Genomic DNA, 24411 nt, shown 5'->3' on the forward strand with positions numbered 1-24411 from the left:
TTTTGTATTTATATTTATTTCATGTCAACTTTAACTAAATTATTTCAATATCAAAGATTAATGGATCCCCTTTAATCTTTGACTCTCCCTTCCCCACCACGAGGCACTTCTGCATGTTCCCTATGAAAGGACTCGATGTTCTTCATGTCATCCCAAACACTCCTCCATTTTGAGCAGACACTGGTCAGGGATTCCCATGAGTCAGTTGATGTTACACTTTTGAGGAGTCTTTGAGAACAACCTAGGTTGGGTACTACTGGTCTAATCAATGTTATAAATTTAATTTCAACTGCTTTCACATTCTGTATTCTATTCCAACCAATTTGATGCCAACTACACAGATTGAAACCATAACTCCAATTACCAAGTCCAACTCATTTGTGTATGCAGTAAACAACAATTATCTCATTGTGGATCATTATTGGTGAACCACTTCCCACTTGGTCAGTCTGAGAAATTGTGTTTTTTTTGACAGGCATTTTTTTTTAATCCATTCTGCTGCCTGGCTTCCAATCTCTCATATCCAGAGCTTTTATCACATGTCATGTATGTGGTACCTTCTTACATGCATTCTGAAAGTCTTTGCATCTTGCATAAAGTGCACTAACTGTTTCTTCTATTGATGGTACCTCAAAGAATTGTGCAAACTGATTAAACATGACCATTCTCTTAGAAATCCATACCATTTATTATTGTATCTCATTTTCTGTCTACACGGATATTGTGATCTCTTCTGAGGCAGGCCAGGATCAAGGGTGACTTGCTTCTACTCTAATTTTCTACACTCTAAGATGGTTGATGAGGCCACTATGGGACCACAGTGGGGCATAAAGTGGTTGACAGGGCAGATGGTTGGGGAGTTTGGGCAGAGGTGTACATCTTTCACAATTTACAGAGTTCTGCATGATCCCAACATAGGGACTCAAGGTGATCAGTCTTTCCCGGAATGCTGTGTCTCCACTTGGATTTGGCATCCCCATCAGAATGAAAAAACAGGATTGGTTTTATGAAAATGACCAGGAGCTAACTAACCACAAATGCAAAGGCATTGATTGGAAACCACTACCCCTCAAGTGAAAAGAAATAGTTCTACAGGCATCTGAAGGCTGAACAACTGAAAATCCATGACCTAAAGATCAGATGGTGGATAAAAACCTGCTGAAACCATGGTACTCAGGGATTCTTCAGCACAGTGATTACAGCCCGATCACCAAGAGCCCACACCATTGCAAGTACTTTAAAGAACTCAACCATGATTCTGTCTTGACACAGATGCTCTTACATCAACTAGTCAGTCCAGCTTTGCACCATCCCAGACCGACAAGGACTCTGGAGGAAACACTATTCTCAATGAAGTTCTTAAAATTTGGTAGTTAGGAACAGCAGACACAGATTCTTAGGCTCATCTCCTATATCTAGGAAGAGGATATTGTATTATATTCTCTATTACGTGGTGTATTGTGCTGCTGCAAAAGCTAATTTTCATGGCATTTATACCCTTGGTATATATGCACATGACAATAAACTTGAACATGTTTAGCACATTAAAAACATTATCTTAGGAAAGATCATGTGTATGCTTAAAAAAAAACACATTGAAAATGCTTTGAACATAATTATTCAGTCTTTTGGTGGGACATGTTGTCTTCAGTATTATTAATATGATTACTCATTTTTTCCAAACCCAAGGTATCAAAATCAGTGGTTATACTGGAGGGCTAAAGAAAACCTGTCAGATATAATCAAGAAGCAGTTGTGATCTCAGCTCCATTTAATATGTTGCTAAACATGTGACAATTTAAGAAATATGATTATCGTATATACTACAGAACATTCCTAATCCAGCCGTGGAAGAAATTATAAGTCACGGTGTGAGCTGTTTAAATTTGGATTTAATACTATTACAACGAACAACTTGGTAATACATCCTGGAAGATTTGGTCCTCTAAATCCTCTTCGCATTATCTCGTGAAATTATTTAAAATAAAAAATGGTTCACTTTTGTTAAAATGGTCACTGCAAATGCATTTGTTAAACATTAAAAATGTACATAGGTAAAGTCACAATGACTTCAAAAAAATCTACAATAGTACCTTTAGCCCTCTCCACAGAATAGGCTGGTACAGACGATGCAGCATTTCATCAACTCCCTGGCGTAGTTTTTGCTGATGAAAGTAACTCAACAACTGCAAATAATAAAAAAAAAATCACACATTATGAACTGTTACAATTCAGGCTTTTCTCACATAATTCTCACAGCAAAGGAAAATTCCATAGACCTGCTAACTGCAAGAACCAAGAGTCCACCTCCTGCAATAAGAAACTGAGAATGGCATACTTCAGTTTAATAATTCAGGCTTAACATTCTGCAGTATTCACTAGGTACAGGCCAAACTCCAAACCAAACGTCTTCAGTTAACAGATGACATCATCAAATTGAAATCTTAAAAATACGGTACAAGAAAGGATTTTATGACAAAACAGTTAACTCAGTAATATGGCACTTCCACTTAAAAATGACGTTAACTTTCAAAACAGGAGTAGTCTGATTGGTCCCTCAAGCCTGTTATTCTATAAGATCATAGCTGATCTAAGCTTAGTCTCAATGTCATTTTCCCACTCTCTCCCCATAGGCCTTTGAGTTCAAATGTCTGCCAATTTCTGCCATGAATATATTCAATAACTCCACTTCCACAGATCCCTGAGGTAATGAATTCCAAAGAGACAGCACCCTTTGAGAGAAGAAATACTTCCTCGTCTGCTTAAACAAGTGATCCTTTATTCTGTAATTATGCCCCCTAGTTCATCATCTCAGCCATCCATCCTGTCATTCCCATAGAAACTTATGTTTCAAGAAGATTACAAATCATTCTTCTAAGTGTTGGCCCAACCTGTTCAACCTTTCTTCATACTTCAACCCCTTCATCCAGGAATCAGCCTAATGAATGTCTTCTACACTGTCTCCAATACAGCTAAGCATGGAGACCAAAACTATGCACAGTAGTTTGGTACAATGTCACCAATGCTATGTTAGGTTGCACTAAAACCCTCTTACCTTTATCTTCCATTCCTCTTGCAAAAAGGCCAACACTCCATTAATCTCCTAATTATTTTCTATACCTGTACACCAATCCTTTGAGTTTCAATGGCTCATGATCAGAAATGGCAATTGCATCATACTTACAGTCAATAACAAATGGAGCTAATCGAGAGTCAATAAAAAAGTAATCAATCCTAGAGTAGTTGTGATAAACATGAGAAAAGAATGAAAACTCTGTATCATATGCATGTAGAAATCTCCAAACTTCTAAAATTCTGGGATCAACTAATAAGGAATTAATAAAGACAGCAGATTTGTTTGGAAGTACGTGATTCGACACAGATCTATCCATCGAAGGGTTTAAACAACAATTGAAATCTCCACCCATAATCAACATATATTCGTTTAAATTAGGAAAAGATGCAAATAAATGTTTAAAAAACTTGGGATGATCAACATTAGGTACATAAACATTAACCATAACAACTTTTTTGTTATGAAGTAAGCCAGTAATTAATAAAAATCTACCATTCGGGTCTGAAATTGTTTCATGATAGACAAATGAAATTGAGGAGTCTATAAAAATAGAGACTCATTTCACCTTTGCTTGTGAATCAGAATGAAACTGTTGACCCCTCCAAAATCTAAAAAAGCACTGATTATCCTCTCTCCTAACAAGAGTCTCCTGCGTTCAGTCTATGAAAAACTTTAAAGATCTTCTTGCGCTTAATTGGATTATTTAAATCGTTCATATTCCACGAAACAAAATTAATCATCTTATCCATTTTAATAGACTAGAAACATATGGTATGCAAAGGGTTAACAATCCTTTGAGTTTCATGTAGGAGAATCCCCACACACCTTTGTAAAACATTTTGTCGTTTCCATCCATTTAAATAATTTGCTTATTTAAATATCTGCAGATTTGAGATCCTCGAGAACTTCCTGAGATTCTAGGAAATTCAGTAAATTTTAACCAACATATACATCATCTTTATAGCCACTTCCTTTAAAATCCTGAGATGCAAGCCATCAGGTCCAGGATATCTGTCAGCCTTTCGCCCTGTTAGTTTGCCTGTATTCTCCGAAGTTCCTCCCTCCCAATAGTCCCTGATTATTTCTTATCATTGGGATTTTTTTTAAGCATCCTCTACCAAGAAGACCAATTCAAAATAATAATTTTGAATCTTTAACATTTCTCTATTGCCCATAATTAATTCCCCAGATATTTACTTTAGTTACTCTCTTCCTTTTAATATACCTGTGGAAACCTTGCTGTTTTGTATTATTTTTCAGTTTACTCTCATAATCTACCTTCTCCCTCTTTATGATGTTTATATGCCCTTTAATCTATTTTCCCAGACCACTTTAACCAAATTGCCTTTATTTAACTTTGACATGCCTCCATTATTTCTTCATTTATACTCTGCTACAGTACAGCAACTCCCACCAGTGACTTATTATTTCTTATCTCACTCAAACAGAGCTACCAAACCAAATCTTTCCTCAGCATTGCAGTGAACTCATCCTTTATCAAAGTTACCCACTTCCCTTTTCTATCTACTTCTCTTCCTGAAATGTCAAAAATTCCTGAATATTCAGTTCCCATCCTTGGCCAGCTCACAACTCTGTAAAGGCAATCAATGCACCTATCCTGTTATGGAGACACAATGAATGGAGGAGATTATGAATGGAGATCACCCACACACCTCTCTGCTTGGGTTTCTTCTCCCTTGGTCTCATTTCCATTGAGATTCCACCTCCCCCAGAAATGGCCCCAGTTCCTCCGAAATCTAAAGCCCTCCTTCCTAAATCATTTCTCCTGCCACACATTCATCTACCTATTTCTATACTCACTAGTACATAGTAGTAGTAATAATCTAGACATTAATACCTTTGAGGTCCTGCTTTTTAACCTCTTTCCTAGCTCCCAAAATTCTGCCTACAGGACCTCAACCCTCTTTTAAGCTAAAATAACATTTCTATTTGGAGTACTTTCTGCACCACATATCACAAGCAAGGCCTTTAGTTTTGTAATGGTGGATATCCTACACAGGTAGTTCTGCTATAAAGCAATAGTTGCATTCCCAAGAAGCCTCGCGTCGTAGGAAATTCCGTTATACAAACAGCTGTGTCAACGGGGAAAAAAAGGCCAAGGGCCAGATAGTTTCACTCTCACAATAATAAAGTTATTTTTCCTGCAGGATTTTCAAAAATAATAGTGTTTTTAATAGTTAAGTTTATTTTATTTACAAACTAAAAATATTAATGTATGTTACATTGTTTAATAAAGTATCTTTGCACAAGTATCAATAGAAGCAATTACTTGTCAATTTCCAATAGCCTCCTGCAGTGAAACTAGTAGCCTGTGTTCTTAAGAGACAAATGGTATGAAAGGTTATATTTAAACAGTTTATTCTGCCTCCCAAGATTGTTGTTTTCCAAGACAGCAGTTTTTCTGCTTGTCAATTTCCAAATTAACTATTAAGTGGCTCTCTAGTTCACGATCAAAATCACGTTATAACCAATTCAGCCTGCGTAATACAAACGGTGTTTCCCAATTCATCAATTGCTTTGTATCCAATTCTCTTTATGGAAACACGCATTAAAGCAGAAATACATGCAAATGAACCAGGAGCAGGAATAGACTGCTTGGACCCTCAAGCCTGCTCTCCCATTTAATAAGATTATTGCAGATCTGAACCTCTACACCTCATTCCTATCCACCCATGGCAACCTTTCACTTCCTTGCTTATCAATATCTATTTTTGCCTTGCAGAAATTCAAAGACCTTTCTTCCACTGCCCAATGAGGAAGAAAGTACCAAAGACCTAGGAATCTTAGAAAAAAAAATTGCCTACTCACTCGCCTGAAAGGACAACCTCATTTTTAAACAATCCCACATATCCAAAGCAATGTGAAAGTACAAGTTTATGTCTACATACTAAATTCAACAGAAGAAACATTTATACCATGATGTCCGAACTACTAGTGCAATGCAGGCTTTATTCTAGACACATTTCCTTCTGACCTTTACAGAGAACAGCAATCTTGTTCTCTGCCACATATCAGCTCTCTGCCAACATGAGAAATAAATTCAAAATATAAAAATGGCAGATTGTGTAAAAAAAAGACATGTTTCAATGTGATTTTGTTAGAATATGAAGGCTTCAGAACTGGATTATTTTCTTTAAGAAGAAAAACCATTAAAAGGGAAAAAGAAATCAGTGTGATACATATATAACACAGTGCAGTAAGATTCTATGGTGCCAGTGGTAACCTGTTGTTTATGCATTGGTAAAATGCAGGATCAAGTTCACAATATGCTTATACAGTTATTCGTGACACATCATGCAACCCAAAGTAAGGTAGAAAGCAAAACAAATGAGGAACTTTTCCAAGTTTACCAAAATTTAATTATTCTTTTCACTACAACTGGATGCATTAATAATTGCTGTTACAAAGTATCAATTGTGCAATCCTCTCATAAATGAAATGGTTTAAAAATTGAACACACCTCTCGTACTTTAGAGTGGACTGGAGAGTTCCGTGGAAGATGAACTCCATGATGCATAAAATCCTGGATACAGTAGTTTTCAATAGTCTGAAAGAAGAGAAAATGCTCTAGAGGTATGCTTTCATTTAATTTACCAACATGTTCCTTTTAAAATAGATTGTGCATGCTGCATATCCAAAGTAGACTTGTGAAAGATGAATGTTTAAGATTTAAAATGGAAAAAGCTAGTAATTTTCAGCAGGTCATAAACATTTCTGTTTCTCTCTCCACAGAAGCTGCCTGACCTGACAATTCCATCATTTCTTCGTTTTATTTCAGACTTCCAGCACGAGGATTACTGCATTTCAAAATTGGTTAAGATTTGTTGGTGTTTTCTTCGATGCACAGCAGCATACTCATGTTTGTTCAATAATATAATTTGTTTAAACTAAAAGCATAAGTAAAAAGAAGCAAATGGTAGAAATCAAAGAGAAAAAACAAAATACTAGAAAAACCTCAGCAAATCAGGCAGCATCTGAAGAGAGAACAGAGTTAACTTTGCTTCTTAACCTGCTGAATAATTCCAGCACTTTTTAAATTTCAGGAATAGTTTGTCAACATGCTGGAAGTTCCACACCCCCACTTCACTCCATTAAATTTTATTGTCATTGCATTTTGGTTCATTGGACCAAATCTTTTAAATTTACACACCAATTTCCCTTGCGGTTTCTGATTGCTTTTTTCTATCAACTTTACAAAATAAAACATAATTCAAATGGTCGGTGATCGTGTAGCAACCAATGAGTTTAACATCAAAATTTGTATTGTGAAAACTGAACAGTAATCTCTAGCAACAATGGCAAACATAGGAACTAAGTAAGGTATTCAACATTTTCATCTTGTTCTGCATTTCAGTCAAATACAAGTCACCTCTATTTCCCTATTTATATTAGTTATATCTTTAACTAATGTAAGTACTGATTTCAATCATTTAAAAAAAAGTCCACTGATCTAAACCCATCATCTTTTGTGGTACTCAAGTGAAGTACTACAGTGTCAGAAATGTTGCTTCCTGATTTTAGTCCTGTATGGCCTGGCTTACTTTAAGATTACCACACTTTGTTCAGAATACACCAAAGAAAAAAAGTTGTTCTGAACCTGAAGGATGCTTCTAATCTTTTTGGAGGTTATCAGCGACATATGCACCTGCCAGTATACAGTAGTTAATTAAGTCTGTTAAATTTGTCCAGAGGAACTAGCAACTTCAAAGTCAATTAAGTTCCTGGTTACCGATAGGATACAAACAGTACATAAAAAAACTACAAAGAGCACACACAGATTCAATTCAATTAGACGAATCTATTACAGATGGAAAGGAAGAAAAATCCAACATACACCATAATTCACAAGGAAACATTATTTTGAGTCTATTTTGTCTGTTTGATTGATGTAATTTGTACATTTCATTTCCAGATGATTCCAAGAGGCGAACAACCTCCATAAACTTTCAATGGACTACACCTGACTCTTCAAAAGGATTCTATTTTAACCCCATATCCCAATTTATAAAGGTGGGTGTCCTGTTTCATCTTTAGGCAAAGTTCGCATTACCAGTTGAAAGACATACAAAGTTAGAGACACGGTGCATTATTTTATGAATGTGACCCTTAGGACTAACAAGAGAGTGATATCTTCTAGTCATTAACACTAACCTCCAGAAACAATCCAGATGCCTTCTTCCAAGCTCTAAAATATACTTCAGCGACAAAGGGCATTATGGACCTTGAGGGAAACATGAAATCAGAATCTTAACCACTTCAAGTTATACACGGCAACATGAAAAATGCTGCAAATATGATGCGATTATAAATGACTTTGCCCCAATTTAGTGACACTTATTAAGAATTTTATTAAGTGTTATACACCCTAGTTCAGTGCGTAGTAATTTCAATATGGAGCTTTGTAAAATCACATGGCACATCTGGCATGCACTACAAACTCTGAATGCCTGATATACCATTTTTGCAAAAGTGCAGCATCGTGGTTAAAGAAAACTCTGCGCAGAAACATAAATGAAAGCAAAACCAAAACTTAACATTCTCGCTTGGACCGAGAAGTGGGAGCCATATAAAGAGGTGAGTGTTGGGACCCAGTTCTTTTCCAGGTATTTCCAGACAATATAAGAGGCACAGCTGTGAATTGTTAGGTGATAATTGAATGGGAAATTAGCCAATTGGCAACAACCAACAAAAAGGTAGGGTCAAGCGGAGCAGCCATTGTTGGAGTGGACCAGTGTTAGAGTGGGGGGAGCTGAGGCTTTGGCGAGGAGTGGCTAAGTTAAGTTTCTTTCTCTGTCTGTTAGTGCCTAGCTAAAGTAGTAATAATGGATCCAGGGTCAGTGGTGTGTCCTTCCTGCCAGATGTGAGAGATCTGAAGTCTCCCTGATAGCTACTTCTGTGGGTGGTGCATCCAGCTGCAGCTCCTTACAGACAGTGTTAGGGAACTGGAGCTGCAGCTGAATGACCTTTGGTTCATATGGGAGAATGAGAAGGTGAGAGATTAAAGCTGCAGAGATGTAGCCACACAAATTGCAGGAGGCAGGTAGCTGAGTGACTATCAGGAGAGGGGAAGGGAATAGGCAGATAGTGCAGAGTACTCCTGTGGCCGTTCCCCTCAATAACAGGTATACTGCTTTGGATATTGTTGGGGGACGGGACCTACTAGGGGAAAGCTGCAGTGGTCAGGTTGCTGGCACTGAGTCTGGCTCTGTGGCTCAGGAAGGGAGGGGAGAAGAGGAGAGCAATAGTGATAAAGGGACTTCATAGTTAGGGGAGCAAACAGAAGATTCTGTGGATGTGAAAGAGACTCCCAGATGGTATGTTGCCTTCCAGGGTCAGGGACATCTCAGATTGGGCCCATAGCATTCTAAAGGGGGAGGGTGAGCAGCCAGAAGTTGTGGTACACATCAGTACCAACAATGTAGGTAGCAAGGATGAGGTCCTGAAAAGTGAATATGGTGAACGAGTTAGGAAGCTAAAAAGCAGGACCTAGAGGGTAGAAATCTCTGGATTGCTGCCTGTGCAACATGCCGGTGAGGGTAAGAATAGGTTGATTTACCAGATGAATGTGTGGCTGAGAAATTAGTGCAGGGGCAAGGTTTCAGATTTGTGGATCACTGGGATCTCTTCTGGGGAAGGTATGACCTGTACAAAAGGGACAGGTTACACTGGAACTGGAGGGGGAATCAATGTCCTTGTGGGCAGGTTTGCCAGAGCTATTACAGAGGGTTTAGACTAGTTTTGCAGGGGGATGGGAACCAGAGTGATGAGTCAGAGGATGGTGCAGTTGGTTTACAGGTTGATGCAGTGTATAGAGAGACTGAAGAAGGATAGGCAGTTGATAGGGCAAAATTGCAGTCATTTGGATGGGCTGAAGTGTCTATTTTAATGCAGGAAGTATCAGGAACAAGGGTGGTGAACTTAGAGCATAGGTCAGTACATGGAACTGTGACGTTGTGGCCATTAGAGACTTGGCTGTCACAAGGGCAGGAATGGCTGCTTGATGTTCTGGGTTTAGATGTTTCAAAAAGGACAGGGAAGGAGGTAAAAGAGGTGGGGGAGTACATTGCTAATCAGGGATAGTATTACAGCTGCAGAAAGGCAAGACATCCTGGAAGGATTGTCTGAGTCTGTGGGTGGAGGTCAGATAGAAGTTTACAAAATTGAGGGGTATAGACAGAGTAAGTGCAAGTAGGCTCTTTCTACCTAGATTAGGAGAGATAAGTACAAGAGGACATGGCTTTAGGGTGAAAGGTTTAGTGGGAACTTCTTCACTCAGTGGTGGGAGTATGGAACGAGCTGCCATCTGATGTGGTAAATGTGGGCTCACTCTTAAGAATAAATTGGATAAATACATAGATGGGAGAGGTCTGGAGGGCTATGGACTGGGTGCAGGTCAATGGGACTAGTGGAATAAAGTTTCGGCACAGACTAGAAGTGCTGAATGGCCTGTTTTCTGTGCTGTAGTGTTCTATGGAAAGTATTTAATTGGGGGAGGGGGAATTATGCTGCTATTAGGAAGGAACTTAGGTGTTTAAATTGGGAGCAGATGTACTCGGGGAAATGCACAATGGAAATGAGGAGGTTGTTTGAAGATCACTTTGCATAGGGTTCTGGATTGGTTTGTCCCATTGAAGCAGGAAAAGGATGGTAGGGTGAAGGAACCATGGTTGACAAGAGATGTGGAATATCTCTTCAAGAGGAAGAAAAGCTTGCTTAAGGTTCAGAAAGCAAGGATCAGACAGGGCTCTACAGAGTTGCAAGGTAGCCAGGAGGGAGCTTAAGAATGGACTTAGGAGAGCTAGAAGAGGGCATGAGAAGGCCTTGGTGAGTAGGATTAAGGAAAACCCCCAAGGCAAGCTACTTGTATGTGAAGAACAGGAGGATGACTAGAATGAAGGTAGGACTGATTAGGGATAGAGGCAGAAACATGCCTGGAGTCAGAGGGGATAGGGGAGGTCCTTAATGAATTGTTTCAGTATTCACCAGTGAGAGATGGCATATAACAGGCTGATATGCTAGGACATCTTGATGTTAAGGAGGATGTGCTGGAACTTTTGAAAAACATTTGGATAGGTAAGTCCCTGGGTCTGGATGGGATATATTCCAGGATACTACAGGAAGCGAGGGAAGAGATTTCCGAGCCCTTGTGTCCTCACTGGCCACAGTAGTACCAGATGATTGGAGGGTGGCAAATGTTATTCCTTTATTCAAGAAAGGGAGTAGGGATAACCCTGGGAATTATAGAGCAGTGAGTCTTACTTCAGTGGTGGGAAAATTATTGGAAAAGATTCTTAGGGTCAGGATTTGAGCATTTGGAGAAGCATAGTCTGATCATGGATAGTCAGCATGACTTTGTGAGGGGCAGGTCATGCCTCATGAGCCTGATTGAATTCTTTGAGAATGTGACGAAAGACTCTGAGGGTAGAGCAGTGCATGTGGTGTATATGGACTTTACTAAGGTGTTCCTTAAGGTTCCCCATGATAGGCTCATTCAGAAGGTCTGGAAGCATGGGATCCAGGGAAACTTGGCTGTATGGATTTGGAATAGGTTTGCCCATAGAAGGCAGAGGGTGGTTGTAGATGGAGCATATTTTGCCTGGAGGTTGGTGACCAGTGGTGTTCTGCAGGGATCTGTTCTGGGATCCCTGCTCTTTGTGATTTTTATAAATGACTTGGATGAGGAAGTGAAGGGTGGGTTTGTAAGGTTGCAGATGGAATAAAAGGTCTGTGGTGTTGTCAAGGGTTACAATAGGACATTGATAGGATGCAAAGCTGGGCTGAGAAATGGCAGATGGAGTTCAACCTGGAAAAGCATGAAGTGATTCGCTTTGGAAGGTCGAATTTGAAGGCAGAATACAGGGTTAATGGCAGGATTCTTAGCAATGTGGAGAAACAGAAGGATCTTGGGGTCCAAATCCATAGATCACTCAAAGTTGCCACACAAGTTCACAGGGTTGATAAGAAAGTGTATGGCGTGCTGGCCTACATTAGTTGGGGTATTGAGTTCAAGAGCCGCAAGGTAATGTTGCAGCTCTATAAAACCTGGGTTAGACCACACTTAGAAAATTGTGTTCAGTTCTGGTTGCCTCATTCTAGGAAGGATGTGGAAGCTTTAGAGAGGGTGCAGAGGAGATTTACCAGGATGCTACCTGGATTGGAGAGCATATCTTATGAGGATACGTTGCACAAGCTATGGCTTTCCTCTATGGAGTGAAGGAGAATGAGAGGTGACCTGATAGAGGTGTGCAAGATAAGAGGCATAGATCGAGTGGACAGCCAGAGACTTATCCCAGGACAGAAATGGCAAACACAAGAGGGCATAATTTTAAGGTGATTGGAAGAAAGTACAGGGGGATATCAGGTAAGTTTTATTTTTACAGGGAGTGGTCACGCTGCCAGGGGTGCTTGTAGAGGCAGATACATTAGGGACATTTAAGAAACTCTTAGATAGGCACATGGATGATGGAAAAATGGAGTGGTATGTGGGAGGGAATGGTTAGATTGACCTTAGTAGGTTAAAAGTTCAGCACAACATTGTGGGCTGAAGGGCCTGTACTGTGCTGTTATGTTCTATGTAAAAGCTATCATGTGTGTGCCTTCCAGGTGCACAATCTAATTGGCAGAGACGGGGATGCACAACAGCTGCTTCAAAAGGGACATAATCATGTAGGAGTTCAATGGACCGAAGAGTATAGTACAGTCTCATTAAGGTGTCACATTCCTAGAAAATCATCCATAGTGATTTTTCGTAACATAAACCCTTAAAAAAAATTGAAAACCCATTGTTCCTTTCACATTGTTATTTTTCTCTCAAACTCCATAAGGAATAAAAATTCACTCTTATCTCAACTTTTTTGGTACTTGGGTATTCCACAAGGTTGAATTTCCATTACCCCAACATCTGTAACGAGGGGGTACACCATATGGCATTTTTCTTCAGTGTAATTAAAGTTTAAATAATAGTCAAAGGCAAGTGACAATAGTTGCAGCATCTCTTTCCACTGTACCAACCAGTTCTTTCCTAAAATGCAGATGTGATCACTGTTGCTAACTTCACACAGATAAAAACATATGGTAATCATAACTGAAAGAAACCCTGGAATACCTACTATGATGCAGAATTTATGACATCAAGTTCTAAAAACTTAGTATAAATTACTGAATAAATCAATGAATTCACTTGCATGCCATGTCCATTCCCCAAATAATATGTACGTACTTAGGAAAGAAACATAACTGGTTCTTAATGGTCCCATGGATCATTTTGATGAATTCCACATCCCAGCTGAACAAAAAACTTAGAAAACGCCTTCCCTAAAGAGGAAAAAAAGTTTCAGAACTAAAGCCATTGTACTCCATACCTATGTTACATTTGAGTGCAACTCCAAAAGCAAAGCATTGCTTAAGCACATTACTTTTGTGTGAAAAGATGTACATTTTAAACCCTGTTCATTTTACTTCACTTTAATGTCTTTCCCACTACTTAATTGCAAATGTTGCCATTTACAATTTTTTTTAAATTCAACTCTAAGTACCACTTGTTACTAAACAGTGTGAAAAGGTAAAACAGAGTTTAAGTTTACCATAGAAATACTGCCCATACTTTTGAAGGAGAAAGGATCAATTTTATATTGCCAAAGCTATTCTGTGAAAGATGAACTCACTTTATGCCCAACTCTGCTGAAAAAAATAAAATCTGAGCATCATGGTAGAATCAGTAGGGAGGAATGCATCATATTACAATGAAAGTAAAAAATAGTTCCAAGACTTTTCACTCACTATTTCAAGTACAAGACCTTGCCTTTTCCTACAACTTTCTTTTAGTTTGTGGCCATATATATGCTCCATACAATTTAAGTACTTGTATGCAAGTGTTAATGCTTTAATTTCTTCTTAATTTCAAAAATATACTTTATTCATTAAAATTTATACAGGAAATACAATTGGTCCACATTTTTCTTTACATTCATTATACCACCAAATTAATACATTCTCTTTTAAGGTATCAATGTCACTCATGTCTTTAAACATGAAGTGTTTATGAAGCTGTTACACAGGACCCAGCCCCTTGTGGTCTAATGGGGGCAGGACTGTAGTCCTTCCCACAAAGTCTTTGAGGTGGCTGCACCAAGCTTTAGTGCACCCTCAGTACGTACTCCTGCATCATTGAATATGTCAGTTGGCAGTGGCCACAAAGGAACACATTACACAGGAATACTTGGGGGAATGGGATTGATCACATTGGTCTGAGAGCTAGGATAAACTTGATAGATTTAATGGGCTTCTTATGTCATAAGGAGATGTGAGAGTTTATTGGGTATTCAACACACCAACCCATATTGCACAGGAAAGAATCGATAGCAATGGTTTTACTCGAAACAAATTTGGGATGGGCAATGCCTACTGATGCTACATGCTCACGTACTGTAAACCAGTTCAGTGGTATAAGTTACTCCTTCAGTCTTACTCCTCAATGAGATGAGTAACAAATTGTTCCATAGTCTCTTATCACCTTGGCAATTGCACGGCAGAGTAACACATAGCAAAAATAGAAGTGTCAATTTAGTATAGTCAGTATTCAAAAACAATCAAACTAATGAAGAAAGAAACATGGTTTAATTTTTTTTCTTCTGAAAATAACTAAAGAAAGGGACCTAGCCCTGAAAAGTTTCGTCAAGCATTCTGTTCATCCAGTACTCTCAGTTCTTCCTCTGGAATGTTCTACTACATTTACATTCAAAAATTAATAACTTGCATAATTTAGGGACATTTAGAAATAATGTCTATAATAAATAAAAAGTCTAGCCCCTTCACTACTGCTAAATAGCTCCTCCATCTTAATGCTGACGGTAGCAACTGAACGTTGTTGCATACCTTGTAGTGATGTTCTTTCAGCCCCAGCATCACTGATGAAAATTAGCTAGCTCAATGGCTGAACTGAAGAAGATTACTGAACAATATGAATGAGGAAGAAGGGATGCCAACATTACATGAGGAGAAAAGCCGGTGAAGATACAGAGTGCAAGGGAAGGAGGAAGAAGAGTGGATGTTAAGAAAAGCATTAATTTTTCAAGAGGAAAAGGCCGTCTAAAGGTGGGTAATAGGACTCTGGAAGAAGAAAATACCATCAAAGGGCAAATGAGTTAATCCTTCATATCAGCTAAAGATTTCTAGAGCCTTCATTCCCTGACACAGATGCAGTACACAAAATGTCCATGAAGGAGTAGTCATGGACAACCCAAAACAGAACACCCAAGTTCAAGAATCTGCTGCAACACGAGATCAGGCATCAGTCAGACAATTGTTGATCAATCCTGCTGTGGCATATGTTCTGTTGTTGTAAAAATAAATCAAACTTTTTATGACCTTACTGAACAATAAGCAGAATGCAAAATCTTTATTGCTTTTTTGGAAATGCAGCCAGACAATGTTTTTTTGACTTGACGCAACATGAAATCATGTAATATTGTTTTCTTCACTTACCTCTTCTTTTTTTATATGGGCAATACTCATGAAGCACTGAAGCAAAACATCTTTCACTTCATTACTGGCTTCAGAATTAAAATCAAAGTTTTCCAAAGCTTGATGGAACTGCCATAGTCGAACTATGTCGGCATTCTGTGCATTACAAAATGGAAAAGAAAGCAACATTTACTTTACTGGCATCTAAGAACCACAAAATAATAATGAAGAGAAAATTTGTAACTTTTTATGTAACGAACAAAGGGAATACATACTGAAAATGTTGGTATATCAAGGCACAGGCACAAGCTCACAAACCCACATTTTATGAGTCATAGTATTTGTGTACCAATAAAACACAATCGAGAACAAGCAAATGAAATCAGGGATTGAGGACAAAGAGTCCAACAACCGAAGTATAGAACAGAAACATGTGAGAAAATAAGTGCAGCACTTGAATAAAAACATTTGGGAATAATGAAGAGTCAGTTATGAAAAAGAAAAGAAATTTGCTGAAAGAATAAGATAAATTAAACAATCTGTCAGAATCAAGCAGAGAAAGGAGAAACAATCACAGCGAGAGAGATGGGGAGCCATGTGATGACTTCTTTTCTCCCTCATGAGAACTATCTGATAAGATTGGATGGTATACATTAACATTCAGCAAAATTAATCTTCTGAACAATAAATATTAACATACAGAGAATTTTGCCATTAAGCTTTTCTCCAATAACATAATGAAGGCTGTTTTCCCCAGTTCTTCTTTCCCTTCCAATCCTTTGTCCCACCAAGCCTCAAACAGACGTTGGATTGTAATTTTCAGCACTCCTTGACACGTAGGCAATACTGGCATAATGCCTAAAAAAAATTAAACAGACATCAAAAGATTTTAGATCTACTGGTGGTGTCTTGGTTCTAGCCACCCTTTCAAAGTATTGGGAAGATAGAAATAATAATTTGGTTCTATTATTGCTGATCTTTAATATCCTATCACATAGAATTTCAAATGAAATCGTATTTATTCACGAAACTAAATTTTCTTGGTCAAATCATACAACATCCTTAGACGTTCACAGGCAAGATTAGGGCTGTACAACTGCACAGCTAGTAGAGCTGCTGCCTGAAATTCAAAGATTCGAACCCCCCCACCCCATGTCTGAAGCACCTCTTTAAAATAGCTCAATGAAAATGCATTGTGAACTGGCAAGAAACATATAGTGTGTACAAGTAGTGTACCCCAGTTTTATACTGTGACAGAGATGTCCACCTGTACTGTATATAAATTTTATACATTGACAGACTTTTGTTCATCAGTAATCTAGCTGTAACAGTACCAATCAGGTACACGTGCCCACCAGCTCTGAACCACATTGTTATCGGGCACAGACCTGTGCTGAACAATACAGTGCACCTGGATCTGGAATCAAGGCCTGACATGGTCCACATGTCTCTGATTCTTAGGTATATCATCCCTAGTTCCCTGGATTAAGGCCAGATTGGACCCAAGTGGACATGAGGCAGAGAGTCAAATCCTAAATCCAGTCTGCAGCACAGCATTCCCCGAGTCCCCATGCTTTCATACCCAATTATATTACTGAACTTACTGTAAGTAGTTTGGCTGTCATGGGGACCCCAGAGAACTGTAAGCAAGCTTTCAGCTAGGGATGCTAGGAGGATGAACAGTCAAACTAGACAGAACTAGCCAGATAGCAGTGGCTCAGGTAGTAGAGCTGCTGTCTCACAGTGCCAGAGACCAGTGCTCGATCCTGACCTTGGTTGCTGTCTGCGTGGAGTTTACTCATTCTCCTTCTGATGGCTCGTGTGTTTCCTCCAGATGCTCTGGTTTCCTCCCACATTCCAAAAACATCTGGGTTGGTTAATTACCCCTAAGGTGTAGGTAAATGGTAGAATCTGGGGGAGTTGATGAGAACGCTTGGAAAATAGAAAAAAGGGATTAATGCAAAATTAGTTTAAATGGATGGTTGATGGTCAGCACAGATTCTGGTCTGAAGGACCCATTGCTGTGCTGAATGTCTCTATGACTCTAACCTGAATTTTAGGTTACAACAAGGGCTGGGTTGGGAACTGTGCATAAGTTCTTAAAAAGTAGCATATGGCTCTGGAGCCACAGGCTGCCAATCCCAAGTTTTAGGTGAAGTCTTTTCTATTAGTTGGATTTATGAAAGTTGTAATAGAGCTGTAGGAAACAAGCGTTGTGGACACAGATGGAGGTTAGGTCACCGTCACAAACAAAGTGAGAAACTTCAGACTCGAAATAAAACTGACATTAGTCTACTTGGAATGGTTTCCTTTTTGTGTGTGTGGTAGATGCTCACTACAGATTTTCAGTCACCAGGAATAAAGCTATTGACGTTAGAGCAGCAGAGAGACATCCAATCATCAAACAACTCCTGCAAAGAGTTCAGGGATCAAAACCCGAGCATGCAGAAATGTTGTGTCCTCACGTTCACTGTAATTAGTTGTTAGGATTTGGTCATCGGTCAATGACTGGCTTAGTAAAATTGGTGTTTGTGATGTGGAGTAATGACGTAGAAGAGGGATTTTTTTGTGGGTGGTGTATAAATGATACAATCTCATAGTGTACTCGGAAAAGCCTAAGCTATGTATGACTGTACTAATAATAATGAGGCATGAACTGGAAATGACTAAGAATAATTTCTTTCACATAAGAACCCAAGAATACCATTCAAAGACAAGTGAAAATTAAATAGGAATCATTAAATCGGAAATACAATCATTAACAGCTTCTGTATGTGAACTCACAGTAAGTTGTGTATCCAATTAAGTATGAAATGAATACATACTTTAAAAATTACCCAAGTAAATTTAACACTGGCCCTCCACAAATAGACAATGGGCAGAATTATGCTCAACCCAGCCCACGATTTCTGTGGCCCCAATAATATGGAGGCCTTGCTACCACAGCTTGTGCAGTAGGTTGGTTTTCCCCCCACTGCTTCAAAATGACTTCAATGATCATTTAGATACAGTGCAAATACATCCAAGTAAAAATTAAAATAAATTTGAAAACTGTACTTCATGTAAATTAATTAAAAATGTTAATATTAATTTTTTTAAATTTAAAAACTTCTTAAGGAAGATTAATGCTAAATACAATAGCCATGTCTTATGTAAAGCTAAGAGGCCAGGTATAGTGTATCTGCCCCTTCAGGTTGGAACATTACATAAGCACGACTAATTTAGCAGTGAAGCTGGAGGTCAGATGCATCGCCATCCAAACAGCAGCTCACTGCAGGTAGCCAGCAGTTATGGGATCCAACCCAGTGTAATATTGTCTCTGAGTTTGCACAAACTTCCACGACAACAAATGGATTAAAGATTTCATACTCCATAGAAGAAAATGGGACCATGCCACATCCATAAACTCCACAATGGCAACCAGCAATAAATAAATTCTCAAAGATTTCTTGCAGTGAATTGAGAGTATGAACTACTGGTTTCACATGGTATAGTGAAACATACACACAAAATGACATTTTTATTCTACAACTTGTCTATATCTTATTAAAAAGATTCTATTTTAAAGCAAGTTATGTTGCACAATTAATAATGTTCTTATGTTGCAGTAATTTTATGTACTGCAGCATATGTAAAAATGTCTACTTTTCCAAGATGAAGAAATGAGACCATTCACAGGAAGGGTCAAGTGTTACAATAGCATTCACCTGGAGCTGCATACCAGAACTTCAGTCAGTTGACATTTTCATGATGCAAATGAAGGAGTGCCATCTCCAAAGTCCATTTTTCTCCAAAGTTAGCATTTAAAAGAAAAAAAATCACACTGATCCCATGGCCCAGGATTGAGCCAGGCTCAGAAATAATTAAGGTTATAACATATGAAGAAACAAAATCAAACAAGGCAATTGATTATTCACATTCAAAACTGTCCCATCACTAGGTGCAATAAAAACAATTTTCTTAGGTCACACTTTTTCCCCTCAGCAGCAGTCATGCAAGCTCCCTGAGAGAGGCACAAGTGAAAAATCCCTAGACCCAAAGGCAAGTACTGCAAGTATTCAAGCATTGGAAGGGTTCCTAAAGAGTTAATCAGAGTTGAACAGCACAGAAATCGACTACTTTTTGACCACTGTACCATTTGTTGGCTTGCATGGTGAGACTGGATTTAATAATCTGTGAAAAAGAATTGCTAATATCTAACCTCTAGTAACTGAAATAAAAACCTGCAGATACTGTTTTTCCAGATTTCCAGCAAGTGCTGTAAACACTCAGCAATCCAGCCATCATCCATGGATGGAGAAACAATTAATGTCCTGGATCAATAAGCTTTCTTTGTAATTCCAATAAAGGGTCGCTAACTTGCGATGTCAGTTCTATTTCTCTCTCGACAGATGCTGCCTAGCCTGCTGAATGCTTGCTGCATTTTATACTTCTATTTTTAAACTATACTTTGTTTAATATACATGATCCTTGGTCTTATCTAACTTAATATCCTATCTAAATGGACTAAACTCAATTCTTTATTGAAGAATAAAGTTTATAAAATTATGAGAGGCATAGATAGACAGCCACTATCTTCTTCCCCTTCCCCCCCCCACCCCAAGGTCAAAATGTCTAATACAAGAGGGCATGCATTTAGGTTAGAGGGTGAAGTTCAAAGATGTGCGGGCAAGATGATTTTGTTTTACACGCATAGTGTTGGGTGCCTAGAATGCACTGCCAGGGGTAGTGGTGGGAGACAGATACAATAGAGGCGTTTGAGAGGCTCTTAAGCACATGAATATGCAGAAAATGGATATTGGATCATGTGCAAGCAGGGATTAGGTGTCATTAACTTAATTAGTTCGGCACAACATCGTGGGCCTGTCCTGTGCTGTACTGTTCTATATTCTATTTACATCAAAAACCTCAAATTGATCTACATAATCTAAATAATTCCAAATTTCAAGGGAAGTGAAAATAAAACAAAACTGCAGATACTGAAAGTCTGAAAAGTAAACACAAAATACTGGAAGCCCTCAGCAGGTTATGCAGCATCGGTGGAAAAATAAACAATTAATGTTTGCGGTTATAGACCCTTCATCAAAACTGGGAAAGAGAATATGTTGGTAAAAGTTGCAGAGAGGGTGGAGGAGGCTTGAATAGAACAAAGGAAATATCTGAGAGGTTGACTCCTAACTTGTCATGGCAATATGCTACTGATGAAACCATCTGGTTGATTGCGAGCGCCAGTTCTCAGACTAAAAGTCAATCTCGAATCCACGTGAACCTCTTTATAAGATTACTAGCATTCATCACAAAGGCATTAAATATGGCTTCTTAGAAAGAACTACGTTATACGTCATCTAAGACATCCAAATTCTATTTATACCTATGAATCACCTTTTAACTTCACTAAAGACATAACAGAAATCCAAGCTCCTGAATAATTTAGATATCAAGGCTGAAATATTACCCAAAAATATTTACCATTCAAAATTATGGCAATTTCCAGCAGGTCACTGTAAACAACATTCTCATCAATTACAGCTACGGAGGCAGCAACCACTTCAGTTATACCACTAATCACAGACAGACTTTCCTTCTGAAGAACAAAAACAAGAGTTTTAATTTTAAACTTTTTTTAAAAAAATCAACATGTAATTGAATTTCATTAACATTTAAAGCCCTTAAAAATGTATCAAATCTTTTGAATTTCTGGGAAAAAAAGTATAAAAAAAAACTTTTTTTTAAATCAAGTACAATTAGTCATTCATATCGCTAAACAGAAGTGTTCCAGTGAGGCAATGGAGTTTAGAAATTTAAATGAGGCAGCATATTAGCATTGCATAATGTCCATCTGCAGTACTCCTCATGGTGAATGTAATTTCAGTAATAAGATTGTGGGGAGGTGAGAAAATCTGGGTAGACTCTCTGGGAAAATCATCACCTTCCGTGAAGACATAGGAACATTTCAAAATCTACCCAAAACAATACCTATGATCACTAGACAAGAATCATTACAATAAATGAATTAGTGGAGGCTGGAATAAATAGAAAATGTATCTGTGGTGCCTTAACTAAGATGCAAAATATACATCACCATATCTCCTTACCAAATCTAGTGCACCCTCCACTTCCATTTCATCATCACTGTCTTCATCATATTTCTGCCAATTCTCCACAGGATTGGCTAACAGAACATCGGACAAGAGAGTCTTCAGTTGCTTCCACAAAAGTACTTTCTGCTTCCGTGGGAACTCCTGCAGCAACTCATTCAGATCAAATGGATCTGAATTATTTTTCTAAAGGGAGGAAACATTAAACTGAAATCAAATACATGCTATTTTTGTGTTGGGTTAGTCAACATCTTAAACCAATGGAAACCTTTCACCATGTACCAGGAAACAAACATGGGTAAAGTTAGTTTGGCTGACATGAATTTAACATTCTCTCAGAAGTTTCCTAATTTTCCAAATAATAAATTAAAATAATTATTCTCTTTGTTCCACCCATTGCCCTCCCCCACCTTCTTTGCTACCTGGACTAACTTTCTCTCTTTCTCAGTTCAGAAGAAAATGTTTTCAACCCAAAGTGTTAACTATTTCTCTTTCTACAGATGTTATCTGCTGAGTTTTTCCAGCATTTTCTGTTTTTAAATCAAAATAATCAGGTCTGTCACAAAATTCTGTCTTGGTTCTGAACTTCCACCTTCATGCATTTTACCAGGATCATCTTAATCCCTCTAAACACTCCATAAGTAGGCAGTAGACATCAGGAGCTCCTCATAACAACATTTAGAAAACTGTAGTAATACTTTCTGTGCCCAACCAAATCTCAGTCTCTCCAAATAAGAGGGTGAACTAGGTGGACATGTAGAGCTTGATCAATATCTGCCAGTCTTTAAATCAAATACAAATAAAATTTGCCATTAACTAAATTTGAATGTAAATGAACATACAGCCCACACATCTTGACGGGCCTTAACATTTCCCCCATTTCAGCATCAAAATGATTTCTGGGTTTTGCCTCCAATTTTCTATCCATTCAATGTGATTGCCATATCATATGGATAAATTTAATGATACCAATCATGAATTTACTTTTGAATCCAATTTTTTTTTTGTTCTATTCTAACAGTTTGGTTCCAAGCCATTTTCTAGATTTACTAACCACTACATTCTATAGATTTCTCTAGTCTTCGCTTACACACCTGAAACCAAGGTCAATTAGGGGCTCTTTGAGCTGCCTCCAGCATTTGAATAGCTGAGGGAGCAGAACTCAATGTGTGGTCTAGCCAGTCAATCATTATACTGGAACCTATTTATTAATGGATAGGATCTTCACATTGTTAATTGGATAAAACAGTTAAAATCTCAATTTCCATCAGTATAATAGTAAAAATGACAATTAGGGAAAAAAAAATTACAACAGATTACAGCCATTTTCTGAAATGGAACTTTAGGTTTTAGAACAAGACAAGAAAATGTGAAGAAAGAAATATACGAGGTGAGTTATGATGAGAGCTGGAGTGCATTGCCTGGAGGAGAGACCAATGCAGATTTAATGATAACTTCCAAAAGAGAATTGGATATTTTTAGCAGAAATATTTGTACTGTTACAGTGATACAACAGGGAAGTAGCACTAGTTGGATAGTTCTATCAAAGAGCCAGCACAGGTAAAGGCCCAGATAGCCATCTTCAGTGCTTTATCTTTAAATCATAATGATCCAAGAGAATTCTTGACTTCATCTGAAGTTTGCCAGAACCAAGAATAATTGTACAAGTTTCACAACTAAACTTCTAAGATATATTTCTCTTTAAGTCAAAAACAGGTATGACTGGAAGGCCTACAGAACCTTTTCCAGTCTTATATATTGTTGTTCCTAAATTCCAGCAGGGTTACTAGATAGTCAAAATGGATAGTCACAAAATCAACAATAATGCAATACGTGGTAAATAAAAAGCAAGATGGTTAGAAAAGAGAACTTGGTATAAAGTCTATGGTTCTGGGCATTCTTTGGTGATACTTTTAATTTAAAATTTGATTGAAAAGTGAGCTTTTATAGGTAATCCTCTAAGCAGAGAGCTGTTGAACTCTGAACAAGGCAGAGACCATTGTACTTTCGAAAGAAGCAGAGCAATGTAATAATAAATAGCTCTAGGATGCAGCAAAATAATCATCCTAGAGGCATGCTTAATAGTTTTTTCTACAAGGCTACATGCACCAGCAACCACCTTTACAAAGCTAGATAAACTGCACCAAAAACATCCTTACATGGAGCAGAATAAAATTCAGGAATTCCTTCACAGAATCTTTGCACACGGATTGCAAAAAGGATTCACGCTTGGACATGATGCCCACTTCTCTGCATCAATCAAAATGGATTCTGAGAAAAATGAAAATATGTAGGTTATGAAGGAATAATTAAGATACTTAATAAACAATTTAAACTTGATTGCTCACTGGGGAAAAAAGAAATCAAATACCGCAACACGGCCTCACTTCTCATTCACATCGATAGTTGCAAGGCAAGTAAATTTAGTTAAGTTTAAATGATGCACCAAAATTCTGTGCTACCAGAGTATAAAACAACAGCCAAGCAAGGGGATATGATTGGTGAAAAGACACAAGGTTAGTGAAGAAGTTTACAGAACGACTTTAACCTTGTCAACACTACACAAAATGTTTCAACATATTCATTTCTTGATACCAAACTAAATATGGCAACAGAGAAAATTTAGGTGTTACATTCACATGGGGATGCTGACTCCATGAGATGGGCTGATTATGCAAATATCACTGAGGGTATAATTGGTCTGACTTGGCCTATGCCATTTCAATGGTACTTGGGTTCCACTGGTCATTTTTG

At 38.1% G+C, this 24411-nt stretch overlaps 1 protein-coding gene across 3 annotated transcripts in view; it reads right to left on the reverse strand.

Annotated features, from left to right (window-relative positions):
* The window catches only part of ncapg2 (non-SMC condensin II complex, subunit G2), a 70827-nt gene that overhangs the window by 40998 nt on the left and 5418 nt on the right, over positions 1-24411 (reverse strand). For 2 of the 3 annotated variants that reach the window (XM_052016341.1, XM_052016340.1), the window contains exons 2-10: positions 23817-23928; positions 21655-21843; positions 21029-21143; positions 16260-16417; positions 15581-15715; positions 13317-13411; positions 8249-8318; positions 6558-6644; positions 2094-2186 (exon numbers count right to left, since the gene is read on the reverse strand). In XM_052016341.1, coding sequence (XP_051872301.1) covers positions 2094-2186; positions 6558-6644; positions 8249-8318; positions 13317-13411; positions 15581-15715; positions 16260-16417; positions 21029-21143; positions 21655-21843; positions 23817-23894 — 1020 coding nt within the window. In that variant the 5' untranslated portion in view covers positions 23895-23928. The remainder of the gene's footprint in view (positions 1-2093; positions 2187-6557; positions 6645-8248; positions 8319-13316; positions 13412-15580; positions 15716-16259; positions 16418-21028; positions 21144-21654; positions 21844-23816; positions 23929-24411) is intronic. The other variant, XM_052016342.1, reaches the window with a different exon arrangement.

This window comes from Pristis pectinata, chromosome 5 (assembly GCF_009764475.1).
Source record: "Pristis pectinata isolate sPriPec2 chromosome 5, sPriPec2.1.pri, whole genome shotgun sequence".
In the NCBI taxonomy this organism is placed as follows: Eukaryota; Metazoa; Chordata; class Chondrichthyes; order Rhinopristiformes; family Pristidae; genus Pristis; species Pristis pectinata.